The sequence below is a fragment of the Drosophila navojoa genome, chromosome 3 (assembly GCF_054131105.1).
Source record: "Drosophila navojoa isolate 15081-1374.11 chromosome 3, UAZ_NAV_1.0, whole genome shotgun sequence".
Lineage (NCBI taxonomy): Eukaryota > Metazoa > Arthropoda > Insecta > Diptera > Drosophilidae > Drosophila > Drosophila navojoa.
The window spans coordinates 8,471,846-8,489,916 of NC_142891.1; the positions used below are offsets into that span (position 1 = coordinate 8,471,846).

The following is an 18,071-nucleotide window of genomic DNA, read 5'->3' on the forward strand; positions in this document are numbered from 1 at the left end:
CAAGGATTTCGCAGAAATAACTTGTCTCGGCTCTGCAGCGGACGCTTTATTGATTTATCACATTTTGGCGTTTCGGTTATAATTGGATTTTAGGTGGTAGCTCCCATTTGCGCAGGAGTCAACTGCAGAGACGTCGACATCTTGACGAGATTTATGACTGCCTTCTGCGATAGCCGCCGAGTGCACAGAGGCTCTTAAACTCAGACAATAAACTGAAAATCGCTGCGAAAATTATGTGTTTAGCTGTGAATGTTTAATTAGAATTTGCGTCAAGCTGATGGATTTTATATTTCGGGCTAGCGGTTGAGTATGATTAATGCTTTGAGCCTTGTCGATTGTCCGCCGGCTTGAGTAGTGTTTAAATTTATTAATTATGGGTAATTAATTTGCGTGTAATGTGGATTATAGGAAATAGAAAGGGGCGCTTGACAATTTAAGCTTGAGTGGCTACAACAGTGGGGCAAGAGTAAACAATTATAGTATACCACATGTAAAGTGGATAATATGCTGATCATTTGATTCAAAAATGAAATGAAAAATCAATAAAAAATAAATTAATAAACAGTTGATTAATATATAAGTAATATATAAATTAAATATTAGTTTAAAAAAAAAAAATATATATATATATATAAATAAATATATAAATATATAAAATAATAAAATAAATAAATTATTAATATATAAGTAATATTTAAATTAAATATTAGTTAAAAAAAAAATTTATATATATAAATAAATATATAAATATATAAACATAATATATAAATATATATAATATATAATATTTAATTGTATATAATATTTACATACATAAATACATCTATGTATAGTTTTTTAATTTCTTTTTTAAAAGAATTAAAAAAAAAAAATTATATCTAACAAATTTAATATTTTAGTTAATAATAATAATAAATAATATTTAGTTAAATATTCATTTTTATATTATCAAAAATGTTTTTGTAAAGTCACTTTCATTTCAGAGGCGCCCATAAATGTAGGTGTTGAAAAAGAAAAATATACCAGATATTAAAAAAAAAAAAAAAATGAAATACTATATAATTACAAACAAAATACACTACGGCATAACCACTTTTTAAAGCCACTAAATAAACAAAACAGAAAGCCGACAAATGTTCTACCAAAAAATTTTACGAAAAAATATGCGCAAAACAACAGTAAAAATATTTAATTTTGTAAACATGTATACATGTATAAAAATTCTTCCGTCTCTTAAACTGCCTTTTCCATTGCCAACATAGAGCGTGCACAGCTTTCAATTATTTTGTTTAATATAGTTTTTTTTTTTTGTCATAATAATAAGTTACATTGTCCCACTGTGCACCCACCCAAATGTCGTTGGCCGCTGGGGTGGTGGTGTCAAATTTGCGACAGGTTTCAATTAAAATGCCAAACAACAGCAACATGCCAAGCCATAAAAGATAGCTATATACCCATCCACTATATATATGCTATATACATATATAGATACTGTTTGTAATGTAGGCATCCAGAATATACATATATATTTACATACTAAAAACTGACGAAACAGGCTGGCAAAATAACCGGCGGCAATTGCGTGCAGCCGAATGGAACATTTTAAGCAAATTATTTGTAATCATCCCGTTGGCACCTAAATAAACAAACAAACAAACAACGACGAGCGACCATTTTTTGGGCGCCTTGGTTTTTGGTCAACCAAACAAAATGCGCTGGATTTTCAGGGCTCGTTTGCCATTAAGTCTGCCATTCTCTACATCTGTGTGTTGGTGTATGTCGGTGTGTTGGTGTGTTGTTGGGCTGGTTGTGCGCGTGGCGACTATTTTACTTTAGCCAAACAGACGAGCGTTCAAAAATGTTAACAAAACATCAACAAAATTGTCTAATAACAAAGCGGAATGCTTAGATAAGGAAAGGGACGGACGCACTATGCGAATATCCGCATGTGTACGTGCGTATGCCTGTGTGAGTTGCCCCGGACAAGACTGTCAGAAACTTTAAAACGTAAACATTTTGCATTAGTTTGCTTAATAATTTATTAACTTGTTGTGCGAAACACCTGTTTAAAATTAAGCTGAGGTTAGCCTAGATTACATACAAGTTGGGCACAGACAAAGACTTTTGTGCGGAGCACCACAAAGCCGCAATGGGTTTTCAATGCTGACAGGGGCTGATTGTTACGAAACTTATGCTGATGGAGGAGTAAAATGATGTGGTTTGTATGAAGAAGAACGGGGATCTTATGAAATTGACAATAAAAAATATAATATAATTCGTAAATTGAATAGCCTTAGTAAAAAGCTAACAGCTGAACAATGATAAGATTTGAGTTTAGTATATTAACCTAACTCTCAGCTTTGAATTGAATTTAAAAGTCAAATAATTGAATTATAATCAATAATATTTGCGAAGCATGCTTAATAACTGCATATTTTGTTATTTGCATTTTTTTTTTTTTATATCCGACTATTTTCTGACTTGAAAGAATATCCAAAGAGAATAGAAATAAAATTTATTATTTTGACTCAGAAATATAAGCTCACATATAAATGTATTGCTGTGTATATATAAATTTCACTACAAAATAGATTTTTTATCGCTCAACAATTACCCAAGCTTCAGTGAATTTCAAGACAAATTTCAGACTATTTTCTGTAAGCCAAGCAAAACTTGTACCTTGAATAATAGAGAAAGAGAACTACAACACAATTTATTCCCTGAACTTATATATATATACTCATATATGTGTGAGCATATCTATTTATATGTATGTAAATTTTTCTATAAATATGTCTATAGATCTCTTGTCGTACGGCAATTACGCGCTTATCGGCAGACATTTTCAAGCAAACACGCACACAAGCACAAACTCACACAAACACACACACACACCGAGGCTTAGACACCGGCACATTTGCTTAGCTAAGCAAACAGAAAGGCTACATCTACGCTACATACTAACCCACACACATACACATACACACCCACACATATAGTTGCTCCACAATGCGGAAGCACTTGAACTGCTGCTGGGGAAAGGGTGAAGAGTGTTAAGGGGTGTTAGCAAAGGCTCTTCGACATCCGTTTGCACATATGTTTATAATGGCTTTTTATAACTGCCACCAACTATGCCCGGAGCGGTGAAAGAGTGAGAGAGCAGATAGAAGAGTGAGTGGAGAGACTGGAGGCCATTGTCATCCAAGTGGTGCTTTGTTTGCTGATACTACTTACAAAAAAAAAAAAAAAAAAAAATAGAATAGAATGTAGGGTATAGGAAGTGGTGATACTTGCAAGACTCTTATGTGTTATCTCCTTTAATAACAAATACAAACGCTTACAAATATTTATGGAATTCTGAGAAAAAATGGTATCAATTTCAAGGAAAAAAACATAAATAATACAATTTAATTTAATTTAAAAATTTATAGAAAATTTTATATTATAATTATAAATCATATATAAAATAAATCTATTTTTTATATTGAGTCAAGAAAACTAAAATATTTATTAAATATATTATCTACATAATTATATATATTTTATACAATATGAAAATTAGCTTCACTTAGAAAGAGATAATTTGAAAAAAAAAAAAAAAATAATAATAATAATAATAATAATAATAATAATAATTTTGTATTCACCTTACTCCTTCACGATTTTGGCTTTTGGTTTTTTACTAACACAATTAAAAAATAAAAAATAAATAAAAATTGCATATTTTTATTGTAAATAATTCAGAATACATATTTAATTTTTTTGCTTTATAGAGAAGACAAGTAAATAAAATTCAAAAGAAATTCAGACTGTAAGACAAAAGAATTTGTAAATCATATTTAGTTTTATTTATGCTTAGCTCCTTGTTTCACATTGTCATCTTCAATTAACAAGCCCCCTTTTGTAGGGCATTCAATAGTCATCTTGTGGCTTTTGCTTTTCTACCCTCCCTCCCTTTTTCGTTTTCTGCCTGATTGTGTTGTTGTTCATTTTTATTGTTCTGTCCCGTGTCTCCGAGTACTTTAATTGCGCCTTTACTGCAGTGTTGTTAGCACACACATGGTTTTCCTGATTTCAGCCAGCCACACCAGCCAGCCTTATTCTATTATGGCTGCCTGCTCTAACGGCACTTCGCGATAGGGAACAGGGACAGGAAGTCAATGACTTTGTCGCTTTGCTGGGCCGCTACCTCCTGCTGCTACTCCTGCTGCTACAACTGCTGCTGCTGCTGAGCCGTTTATATAAATAGAGCTGTTAGCACTAGTTTTTAGTGGGCACAACATGAAGGCCATTGTTGTTGTTGTTTTAATTATGCGACTTTTGCCACTTGGTCGAAAACACGCAAGCCCTAACGGAACCTGAACCGGCGCATTAAGTCATTAACTTTTATTAGCTACATAGCGCAGACGGCCGTATGTACATATGTGTATGTGAGTGTGTGTGCGCGCGCTGTCCTTGTTAGGGTTAATCATTAGGGCTAATTGTTTAAATTAAAGCGCACTGTCGTAAGGCATTTAAATTTCTGCACTTACGTGCGAAGCAATTGGAAGAGAGAGAACGAGCGGAATATAACATAAATCATTGTTGGCATTTTTAAATTGGCTTTTGCGCCAACACATTCCGCTGGCCAGGATTAAGAACAGGACAGTTCGTGCAGTCCAGGCGACATGCCGTGCAGCGTGAGCCTTGCGAGCGAAAGGGGTGAGGAGAGACAACAGAGAGAAAGAGTGAGAGAGAGAGAGAGAGAAACATGGAGTCTGCCCCTTTCGCCCCTTTCAGCACGTAAAAAATGGCTACCAACAGACCATTTGGCGGCAACTTTCTCTCTCTCTCACTCTCATGCTCTCTCTCTCTCTCTCCCACTCTGGCAGCTCAGATTCATTCCGGCGCATAAATATATGGAACGTACTGCAGGCCAACGGAAATTTAACAAAAATTGAGTCAATTTGAATAAGCCCTGGGCGTGAGTAGGATAAGGAACACGCGCAGCAGCAACAAGAGCAGCAACATGTAACAACAATGAACGCAAAAGGGAAATGCAAAATGTAAAGTGAAATAAGAGAAAACAAATTAAAATGAGCGTCTGTATATAAAACAACAACAACAAAAACACCTGTAGCTTTACCTGTTTTGATCTATTTGAAATTTCAATTCCAGTAATTTAAAGCTATTTAATGAATATTAACAATAAACTAGAATCAAGTAAGTATCCAGAGATTTGATTTATTAAACTGCATGAAGGAGAAGTGAGCTAGAGTAGTGAAGGTAAACGCACTCTCATCATAATCCCTTCCTGCAAAATTACTTCAAATAAAATTACTCTTTTGGTTTTAAATCTGCTGAAGAAGTCAGCGCAATGCAGCTCTAACCAAGTTTACTGAAGAGTCTCTATGATATGCGAACTTTAAAGAATCTTCGATATTATATTTTAGTTTTTGAAATAAAACGGACAAATTTGGTCATTTTTTGTAAATCAAGATTTTATTTATATATATATTAATTATATTTTAAAGTTCTCACTTAAAATAGTTCAAAATTATGGGTTTTACGAATAGTTGAGAGAAAGTGAAAGAGTTTGGCATTTGACTCTGCTCGCATTTCCCTAAAATACTTTTACAAAAATTTCATTTTCCTAATTCATGTGAATTACAAACTAATTCAAATCGACAACTTCCATCGATTGTTCCTGCTCTACCGAAAACCCAAACGTATTGAAATAAAACTCAATCAACTATTTCAGCTCATCCCTTCAATGCGTTCCCACACACACACACACACAACGAGAGAAAACTTTTGGAATGTTTTGCCAATACATTTCGATAACTTTCGGCAAATACTCGACGCAGTTGTCGAAGGGACGCAAAACGCAATTGCTGTCAATTGTAGCGTGGAAATTCGCATGCAATAGAAAATTATGAGAAATGCGCCGCCAGGCAGCCAGAGGCGAGAAAAACTTTCCTTGTATGACAACAACAGCAGCTACAGCCACGTCGACTGGTTTTTTTTTGCCCGTGAGTTTGGGAGGGGGCGCAGGGTTGAGTCAAACTTTGCGGCACGTCCAATGCGCCCCATCAGAGCCAGTGTTGAGCTGTCTAATGCATTGATTGATGAGCATGTCATGAACTTATGACATTGATAGTTATAAATTATTATTATTTCGACATTGGGCTTCTTCCAACAAGCAAATGCTGAAAAGTTTTTCGTTTGCTACAGCTTCTTCGATTTCTTCTGCTTTTGTCTTTCTCTTCTTCTCTATCTCTCTCTCTCTGTTTTCTTTTCTGGCTGGTATTTCATCGTTTTTATTTGTGTCCAGCTGCATAAAACATTTGACAACTAATTGACATTTAAAGTGTGCCCGGGGTGCAAAGCGTTGTTGGTCGAGCGAATGCCCAATGGATCAAAGCAAAAATAGTGTTCGAAAGGTGTATGCTAGACTGGTAGATACCCTGGACAAGCATCTCAATATGGCTCTATATCTATAAAAATGGAAGTTTTAAGTTTTATCTTCAGCTCAGTATTAATGTGAAAACGATAATCAATAACTAATTTGTATCTCACGTTGCCAGCCCTCATTTGACGTTTATCGCGAATAAATATATTACTCTTTTCAACTGCTACAAACAATCTACCCTCTTAGACATCTTCAGCAGGCATTAAGCATGAAAATAGCTTCTCTTGGTCTCGGCCGTGATTCATCGCTCTTCATCGCCTTGACTTGTCGTCGGGCCACACAATGCCAAAGAATATATAGATAGATCCACAATTCACAATGCAAAGCTGGAACCATTTGAATGGGATGCCTTCCACTCGTTATTGTTGTTGTTGTTGCTTTTTATTGTTATCAATAAGCCATGGAATGCTGGGAAAGGAAATGCTGCAGACTGTGAATGGGGCATACAAAACAAAAGTCAACTCATTAAACAGGAGACAACGATGCCAGCAGAACACCATGATGATGACGTTGAAGACAATAATGATGTTGTTGTGAACTGTGCTGCAAACAACAAATATCGTCATAATGGCTGAGCATTTGCAAGATTAGAAAAGTCACGAGCATAAAACTATAGCCAATTCGGGAAGCTGAGCAATTTATTGATTTGCAGAAATGAGTAAATGAGAAGGGCTTAAGACACGACGAGAGCTGTTATGCATGTTTGAAATAGCTCAGAATAATTAGTTGAGCATCAATCTCAATTAGCATAGATTCATTAGCAAGAGCAAACTGCTGAGCTTCACACTATTTAAAGAGTGATAAGAAAAGGAGAGAGTCATATGAGAGATATCTATCTCTCTCTGCCTTACTGCCCATTCAATATTTTTGATTTACAAGTTGTTTATCCATTGACTTTATCTTAGATTCGATTAAAAATTGCCGTTTAAGACTTTCCATATCGCGTTTGCCATGCATAAGCATTAAGATTTTATGAGCCTGGCTAGCCGCCATGTTCGACCGCCCACTATTAAATGAACAAACACATTTTTCCTGTTTTCGACATTTGTTTGTTTTCCCGGATTTTCTCTCGCTTCGCTCTGTTTGTGTGTGGCCAATTTCTTTTTTGTTTTTGTTTTTATTATTTTATTTTTTTTATTTTTATTTTGGGTTGTCCAAGTCCGACATTTTTTGGCCGCGGCCACTTTTGGGCCGCTGTTTTGCTGTTTATCATTTTGGCATCTTCATTGCTGTCATTAAGCGCGCATTACCCCAGTCCCTGCCCTGCTCTGTCCAGCCCTGCCTTGCCTCAAGTGCTGCCAGCAACAACCATCAGCCACCAGCCACCTGGCACTTGCCGCAGTACCTGACGTTTTTATAAATGTTTGAAAAATACACACGCAGCCAAAGCGAGAGAATGAGGTGTATATATATATAGATATATGTATATAGTCCTAGTCTCTGCTGGCTCCACAATATTTATAAAGAGAAATTTGATAAATGCTTCTTGGGGGTTTATTTAATGTGCGCCAAGTGCGTTCATTGTGCAAAATAATAATAAAAAGAAACCAAAGACTTCAGCCACAAACAAACAGTTGAATATACATACATATATATACATATATAAGTATATATGTATGTTGGAAATATGAACAGAAAAACTGTTAGGGGTATGCCATATTTTATAATGGAATCCTTGCGCTGACTGCCCGTAAAACTTGGCCAATTTTTAAAGTGATTTTAATGCGCGGTAGACTTTCATGCTGCGTTTTGGTTTTGAGTTATTGACAAAGTTTTCAATACAGTGGCTGCTAAAAGTAAGCAATAAAAATGTAAATTTCTTAAGAACAAAATAAAAGATGAACATATTTAAGACAACCCAAATTTTCGTTGCTTGTGCAAAAATTAAATACAAAAATAAGAAAAATAATAATTAAATAAAATAAATAAGAAAAAAAAAATAGAAAAATTATGAAATAAATAAAATTGAGCTATATAAATAATTATAATTATATAAAAAAATAAATACCTAAATAATATAAAAAAATATATAAATATATAAATTATATAAAAAGAGATAAACTAAAATATTAAATATATATATATATATATATATATATATATATATATATATATATATATATATATATATATATTTAAATAACCAAATAATTGTTTTTTAGCTTTTTGACAACTTTCAACAATCGTATGCACAAAAAAAAAAAAAAACAAACAAAAAAATATTAATAATAAATAAATAAAATTATAAAAAAATAAATAAAAATCATAAATAAAATAAAACAACTATGGTTTGCTTCTAAAAATTAAATAAATATGAAAATGCAATAAATAATGTTATCAAGAATATATATTAGCCTAAATAAATGCAATGAATAAATACATGTAATGATAAATATTAATATTAATCAATCAGTAAGGTACAGCACAAGAAGCTAGAGCTATTCATAGAAAGTAGTTACAATTATCACAGTACTACAGTATTTACTTTGACTTACGATAATCTCAAATATTCTTACTAATTAAAAAGATTTACATTTCCGGAATATATTTTTCGAATTTCCCCTCTGAATGAATAATCGCTTCAAATATATTCAACTAAATCACATATGAAATTAGCATTATTCAAAAGCTTTGCGGATGAGTGCGAATATGAATACGGAATGCCCGGCACACTCCTGTTAATATATATACACACACATGTATGTATAAATAAATGTATCAAAATAATCATCAGCTGGTTACCAAAAACACGAGCCCACACAAAAACAAAAAACATTTACAGACACATCCATCACACATACAAGCTTATACACATGCATACATATCTACATATGTATGTATATGTGTTAAATGTATATTAATTTCGGTGCCGTCACGTCTGCTGCCTGTTGATGACGATTATGATGAGTTTCTGATGATGATGAAGATGATGACGTAAATCTGTTGCAGACGCGACCGCACAACTGACGCCAACTCCATGGGGCGCGTTTAATTCAACAGTCGAAAACTTTTCTTCTCCCACTTTCCCACTTTCGGAATATATTTTCAGCAAATTTTCTGCATATTCATCAAGATTTTTTTCGATTTCCTTTAGTTTTTTGTTTGCGTCCCGAGCTGATATCAATTTCGACTTGCTCCTTGTTTATACATAAATACATTTCGTCTTTTTTATTTCATATAGTTAATAATTTTTAGTGTTTTGTTTTGTGGCTGGATGACGCATATTACTCAAGATATTGTGGCTAGGTATTCCATGTGCTGCTCTTCTATCTTTATTATAATATCCGATACGGCCAACTACTTCAAAGTTTCTTTGAGATTAAATATTTGGCTTTTTATTACTCGAAATGATTTTTAATTCATTGCGATAAACTTGAAATGCAATTCAGCAAAAAATAATAAACTTGTTTTGGCCATGTTACATTATTGTTTTTGCATAAATGCCAACACAAATGAATATTTATTCAGCAGTAAATAAGTCACGGAATTCAATCGAAAGCCCATAAAAGTTGGAGACAAACAAGATACGATTTTCTAAATTCAATAAATATTTATTCATTTATTTCTTTTCATATTTTCTCATTCTGATGACATTTTGTGACAACTTTTTGAATTTTAATAGATTTTTAAAATTTTATAAACATGCCTGGGGTTATACTAGCTTCCTTTTGAATTTATATTTCGTAAGCTTTACTAAATACCCAACTCTGTGCTCCAAAGAAACTCCACTGTGTTCTTTAAGCTCCATAAAGGGATATAAATAATTTTTAGGGCTTTTATATGTTCTTCTTCTTTTTTTTCGTGTGTGTTGTTTTTTAAGTTGAGCTGGTCGGATTATTTTCTTTAAGCTTTTAGCTGCTTAGACCAAAAATCTAAAAAAAGAAAATCAACCCAACAAAACGGGAGACGAAAGCCAAACAATAGCCATACCTTATACATAGGTGAGGTGAGCAGCAGTGTAATAGGAGGAAGCTTGGACCGAGTACATATATATGTGTGTGTGCGTGTGTGTTCATGTATGTGTATAAATTGAAAAGCAAACCACAAAATGTGGGCTTACAAAGCTTCATAACTACAACGGGTGGTCAAAAACGACAACAACAACAACGACAACAACAACAACGACAGAAATGTTGGTTTGCTTTCTGTAAAAGGCTAAAGCATATAGTGCACATAATGGCCAACAACTAAAACAACTATAATACGAGGAACAACAACAACAACAACAACATCAGCACGAGCCCAAACACCGCTGGGTTGTTGGCCATGCAAATACAATAATTATTTTAAATTGCAAGCAAAAATATTTGCGCATTTGTAATTGGCGGCAGGCAGCAACGTTTGCAGAGTGCATAAAAAAATATAGCAGCAACAACAACAACAACAATAACAAGAGAAATGTACTACTCTCCCGCATTTTCATTAAATTTGTTTTTTTTTTTTCAACTGCTTGCTGAAAAGTGTGCTAGGAAAATACGGGCCACTCCCCCAACGCCCTCAAACAGCCGGCGCCATTGTCTGGCCGCATTAGCACTTGGACCAACGCACCGACAACAACAACAACAACAACAACAACAGCAGCAGCTGCAACCCAAAATACAACAAAACATTTCACTTCCTACACCGGTGAGAACTTAATGAAAAAAATAGAGGAGAAGGAGAGTGGGAGGCAGAAAAAACAACGAAACTTGAACAAAAGCCAAGCGACAAAGAAACACTGTGCGACGAGGTGGCAACGCCGGCAGGTGACTACGGCTCAAGCAGCACGGGGTATATTTTTTTTGCTTGAGAACGATGACGCATTCAACAGCTTGGAAGTAATATAGACCCCGAACAAAAACACAGCCCAACACAATCAACAATTGACCAAAAACGAGAGAAATAAAATAAAAACCCAGCTGAAGGGGCGATGAAAATATGAGTAAAAAAAAAAAAAAAATAGTAGAAAAGAAAAATCAACAGTGAAGTGTAGAGAAATATACCCTAGTTAAAGCAAATGGGCTGGCATATAAATTAAATGTATATTTTTAATAATTCAGATTTTAGATAATTTTATCAATTTGAAATCTAATAAAATCTTATATAAATGTTTTTGGATTCATTCTGATCATTATTATTATATTTAAAAATTATTTTTAGTAATTTTTTTATATAAATATTTTATAATAGATATTTGATAAAACTCTGTGCCAACAGGTTTATTTTTATTTTATGCCCTAATCAATTCTGAATGCCAATTAGAGATAAAATAATTTAAGAATAAATATATATTTATGAAATAACTATTCTTAATTAGTTTTATTTAGAGAAATGATTCTACCCTTTGCAGCAACACAGCTCATAGGGTATAGAAATCAATTGGCGCAAGTGGCAAAGTTTTTAGCTCTTAATGTTTCAATCAATCAGTAAGATGGTGTCCTTCCTATGCCCCATAATAATATTGAATACCATCAATAACAATAATTTTCATAAATATGATAAGGCATAAATCACAAAGTAGCAGAAGCAGGACCGCGCTGCACACAGCCAGCTCTCTGATGCTGGCCTGTCACTTGGTCATGCGAGGCACGCACGCCTCAGCGAATAATGCGGCTGCCGTGGATTGGGAGCAGAGAGTCAGAGCCAGAGCCAGGGCCAGCTAAGCAGCGAGCACCCTGCAGGCCACATCGGACCAGGCCAGGCCAGACCCAACCAGACTGGGACAGACAGGACAGGCGGCACTCAAAGGACGTAGGAGACGTAGGACACGCAGGACGTCTGGTGACGCCGTCACGCGGCGCTGTCATAGCGTAATAAAAATAAAAATCTAATTAGTATGCCGTTGACAGTTTAATCGTGATTACGCTGGCAAAAATTCCAAAAACTCAAGCAGAGAAAGAGAAAAAAAAACAGCAAGAAGCACACGACAATGTGTAGAGGAGAGCATGGGCGGGGGGAGTGCTGGCAGTTGATGAGGAGACGGAGTTTTGGGGGGAGCAAAGAGAATCGTCAACATGCCAACAGTTGATTTTTGTTGTTCGGGCTTTCGGAACGTTGTGCTTGGCATTTCCGGCAGTCGTCGCCAACATTGCGTGCCTGCCACAACAACAAGATGTGTGTGTGGGTGTGTGTGTGTGGGAGTGTGTGCGTGTTACTGTGTGTCAAAAGTTTAGTGCTGGGCAACAAGCGCAAAGGCGCCCAAATGAGCCACCACAGCCAGTAAAAGGCTAAGCGAAATAGCCCAAACAAAAATAATAAGCCAAGCCAGACGAGGGGCGAACCGCGCGTATGTGGTTAGATGAACAAAGTGAATAGTTGAACAAAATTAAATAAAATGCATGATATCATTAATTAAATTTGCTAAATAATTTTAAGGCAAGGCAATAGAATAAGAAAACAAAAAAAGCACCGTAAATAGAAAAAAAATTAAATATATATATAAATATATATACAAAATATTTAGTAAATGTTTAAGAAAAATACAAGTTGGCTTAATTTAGTATTTTAGTTATTATTAAAAAAAAAAATTAAATACACTAAATTGATAATTTAATTTTTTGTAATTACAAGTGGAACGATGTGAATAAAACAAAGTATTTCAAACGAGAAAATTATAATAATAAATATTGAAAAATTAAAAAAAAAAAAAAAAATGCATTAAAATATAAGTTTAAACGAAAATTGCAGATACTAAATATCAAAAAGTTGAAAATATAAAAAATATTAAAAATAAATATGAACAAAACAATTAATTAGTCTAAATAAAAAGCCTTTAAATGAAATAAAGATATAGATTTATACAATTTTTATATTGATTAAATTATTTAATCAATTTAGAGTTGCAGATCTATAAAATTTTAACAGTGTTTAAATCGTTTAAAATATTTTTTCTTAAGGAAAAAAAGAACCCTAATAAAAGTTAATGGAAGCTATAAATTTTTTAAAATAAAATTGCTATAGTATTATTTATTTTAGTATTATTTTACAAAAAATCTTTAGCATTATCTTTGCAAAACTATGAATGAGGAATAGACGATAGCATTGAGGCATTAGAATGCATATTGCCTTGCAATATATATAGCATTAAATTTGCTAGTGCCTGTTAAAATTCATAAAATGTATTCAATCCACGACACGTTCCTCCTTTACTTATTTTTTTTTTTTTCTTTTTTAGAAATTTGCACAAGTTGTAAATGTAACCTCGCGTATAATTTTTGTGTGCGCCACATACGCGTGACGTAGCACATACACCCCTGCACCCCCGCACACACACTCGTGCTACAATACCCACTAACCAGTGGCCCGATCTTAGTTGGCCATTGAAATGCGTGCCTAGTGAAGGATACGCGCGACGTGATTGAAATTTTTAAACAAGCCACGTTGCTAGGCTTTACTGTGTGTAAGTAGTGTGTGTGTGTGAGTGAGTGTGTGTGTGTGTGTATGTGTGTGTATTATGGCTGTCTACAAAATATGACCAACTTGCTGGCACGTCGCATGGCCGCATGTCAGTCAAAGGCGCAACAGAGTCACAATCAAGCTGTTGTATGGCATTGGCCCAGACCGGAAGCGGAAGTCGCTTTGATGAATTGCCTACCAGTAAAAAAAATAAAGAAAAAACAAGCAGCACGCCCAACCCACAATAAGCAATGCCCTCAATGCATTTGTGTCGTGCGAAGAGCCTAAGCAGAGGCAAAGAAACATTCAAGTTCAGCGTTCTTAAGCAACTGCTTTAAGAAAGACTTACACATGGACTTATATATATAAATATATATATATATTTAATTTCGCAAAAAAAGTCGAAAGTTAGTCGTCAGGCAGCGCAGCGAAAATGTAAAACGTTATTAAAGTCAGACGGAAATGCAGACAAAGCGACAACGCGCTGCAACAAGCATTTTGCCTAAAGTGTCAGACGGCGTCGAGCAGCAAAAGCTGAGGAACTGAACTGAAATGAACTCAAGCGAAATGCGCCAGCCGAGCAGCGTGGGGGCGTGGCAGCGACTGGAATATACCATTGCATTAAATTACAATTTTCTGAGCAAAAAAAAAGGAAGGAAATAAAAGTATGCAGTAAAATAATAATGAAAAGTTTTTATGAATAGCAAACACTGACAAAAAGAGGCAAGAAAAAAAAAAACGCTTATTCAGCTGAACAATGCCGTGGCGCAGTGTTGAAAAGTCACAAAAGCCGTCAGCAAGCAATCGAAATCGAGCAAATGGAGAGTGCGCGAATTACCTGAGCATTATAATAAGCCATCAATCGAATAGATTTAGAAATTTGAATAGCTAAAATTGAACAATATAATGAATGAATCGAGTTGAAATATGCCGCAAAAGCATATTAGCAGATAAATATTCATCTGGGAATTTTCTCTGCTTTTTTGTTGTTGTTTATAAAAAGTTAAATGTTAATTGGCGAATTAGTAATTCTCATTTTCGTTTAGCAACACTGATTAATTTGCGGCTTTTCATATTTGCCAGCGTTTGTTTTGTGGAGTGTTGCATGCACCAAAACTTTGAGGTTGTTTATGACATTTACTGTGGTCATTCCAGTTGCCAGTAGCGGATGTGGCAAATTGTGCAACAGCAGCACCACCACCACCACCAATCTAGATAGACCACAATATTACGTAACCACAAATATGTGACCCAGAGAACCAATTAGTGCATATGAATTTGCACAGTTAATTGCTTAGAGCAGAGAGACAGAAGGAGAAGGGGAATGAAAGAGAGACAGAGACAGAGAGAGAGAGAGAGAGAGAGAGAGAGAGAGAGAGAGAGAGAGAGAGAGAGAGAGAGAGAGAGAGAGAGAGCTGCATGCTCAGCTCGTTAACTCACCTGGCAGAGTTGTTAGGCAGGCCACGCAGATGATGAAAACCTGACAGAGTTTTATTCCCTTCGGCTGCATTCCGCTTGCTCTCCAATGCGATTAACGGATTAAACGTTTATTATTTATTTATGTATTTATAAGTTTTTGAACTAGTTTTTGTTTTAGTTTGTGCTGTTACACTTTTGTATTTGTGCGTTATCCCGTTATTAGCCGCAACGATTTGCAGCCATATATGCGCGCAATATCCGTTTGTGAAAACCGCAGAAATCAATTTTTACATTTGCAATCTCTTGTTTTTCGCTCTCCACCTACTCGATTTTTTTTTCTATCGGGGTTTTCGCCCGCAATCGCAATTTCCTTTTTTCCTTTGATTATTTTCTCTCTTTTTTTTCGGTTGGTTTTCTATTTTGCGGTCGCATTTAATGCATATTTTCATATGAGTTTTGACATTGCTTTTGCTGGATTCCGTTTTGCGCTTTACTTCAATTCTTGCAATTTTAAATGTATATTTTTTTCTTTACTTCTTTTTTTGCTTTTTTCAACCACAATTAGCCATCTGCAGCACAGTGGCTCGTGTACGTGTTCGTACGGGGGTTGGCTGGTGTAAATACGTTTGAGGTTAGCTGAATTGTGAATTCTGCATTGAACTCGATTTGGTTATTTGCATTTTTCATATCCTTTTTACCGGTTTTGCATATTCATTTCCGGTCTGCACTTTATGTCGTTAAGCGGAAAGACTTTCCTTCGTCTCCTTTTGTATGCTTTTCCTCATATGCTTTTCACTCTTCTCAGCTGCCAGTCACATCAATTCATGTGAGCATAGCCAGGGGCAAGCAGAGTTTTCATCAGCTGAAAGATTTGAGAAAAGGTTATAAATTAGATATAGTATTTAGATATTTCAAAAAAAAAATGTGAAAAATGTTAAATATAAATGGAAATAAAATATATAAAAATATGTAGATATTAAAAATATGTAATTTCGATATTTTTAATTTAGTATTAATAATTTTTTTTTTTCATATTATAAAAATTTTAGTCAATATTTATTAATAATATTTATTATATAATTATTATTTATTTTTATATTTTAGATATATGGGCAATTCCATATTTGATTAATTATTAGTATTTTTATATCATTACTTATTTTTATTTTTTATATTTTAAAATTATAAACATTGCAATAATAATTTTTTATTTATTAATTTATTTATTTATTTATTTTTTTTTTTAATAAAATTAAATCTTTTTATAAAAGAAAATATTAAAATCATATCAAGAATTTGTTTTACATATAACAATATTTCACATCCCCTAAATCGTTTAATTCTTCTTTTATCTTCACAATGTTTACAAATATTAAATATTGAAAGACATTTTGCACAAATAATTCAATTGAAATTCACTTGCAGCCATAAAAATTCATGACATCCATTCCACGACTGAATGTCTAATAAATCCAATCATCTCAACCAGTCAAACTCATAAATCCTCATAAATCATTGGTATAGTCTTTAAACTGCACAGTCTTAGCATAACCCGGCCCAAAGTAAGAGCAGATCAAAAAGAGCAGAGGAAGAACACACTGCACACATTTTCCGACCGATTTCCCAAGCCCAAATGTTGCCCATTAGCAAACCAAAATACGCAATGCACAGGCAAAGCTCCTGCCGAATTGTTAAACTTCAACTCCATCATTCGCAGTCACGGAGTCGAGCCTTAAAGTCACGCCCCTTGGGCTGGATTTGTGGTGGGGTGAGTGGGCAACTCCCTCTTGGCTGACTTTACATTTCAAATTGGCAAAATCGAAGCCATGAAATTGTACAACACGATTCTCGCATATCGTACATGACACCATTTGCCCAATGATATGGCAACGGCTTTTCGCTCTCAGTTCCGTTCAGTTCAGCTCCACTCCTCCGACCACACCTAAGGGGGATTGGGGCCAGGACTGGCTGGCTGGCTTCTTAGCACATGCCGTCATGCCCAAAAATTCACTTATGGAAATCGAAGAATCTCGTTCGCCAGCTTTTGTTTCCAGGCAGCGACAGTTCGCGACCCAACTGCAAACTAAACTCATATGAAGTATCAGCATTCGGTATTCAATGTAAATCCTTTAAGCTCCAAATGCGCTTGAGAATACACCGTGAATACACGCACACCCACACACACCCACACACAGACACATGCCCCTAGTATTTGTGCTTCTGATTGAAAAGTGAAAAGTGACTGTGTGAATGCTTCTGCACGCAGATTCCCAGCTGCTTCGCTGTGTGTTAGCTTCCTTTTCTTATATATATGTATATTTTCTGTGTGTTTTATAGCTCCTTGAGTTATTAGCCATATAAGTACTAGTATTATTTATAACGGTTGATTTATTTGTATTTTTATTTGTGCTTTGTTTGCTTGGGTAGAGTTTTTAAAGTCAAGTTCGCTTCCCTGTGTTTATTTATTTATTTACTTTTTATCTCTTTCGCTCTCATAAGCTCATAAGCTCAAAGAGAGAAGATGTTAAATTATAATTTCTAGGTATTATAGGGATCTATAGAATATTTCACGCATTGTTATTTCTATATCATTTAAATGTCGTAGAAAAACAATGAATTTTTTGTAGATTTATTTTAATTATATTATAATGATAATATTATAAAAATCTGTTTATCTTTATTTTATATATATTTTTTTAAACATATTTTTACATTATTTATTTTATTTTTTTTATTAATATTTATTAAAGTAAAAACGATATGAAATATAAAAATATATCAATAAAATCTGACTATGTACATACATATGTATGTATACATATATACG

At 34.2% G+C, this 18,071-nt stretch overlaps 1 protein-coding gene across 2 annotated transcripts in view; it reads right to left on the bottom strand.

Annotated features, from left to right (window-relative positions):
- Nucleotides 1-18,071, bottom strand: part of beat-Ib (beaten path Ib) — an 86,837-nt gene that overhangs the window by 34,177 nt on the left and 34,589 nt on the right. For both annotated transcript variants that reach the window (XM_089257527.1, XM_030387277.2), the window contains exon 2: nt 15,266-16,106. In XM_089257527.1, coding sequence (XP_089113653.1) covers nt 15,266-15,335 — 70 coding nt within the window. In that variant the 5' untranslated portion in view covers nt 15,336-16,106. The remainder of the gene's footprint in view (nt 1-15,265; nt 16,107-18,071) is intronic.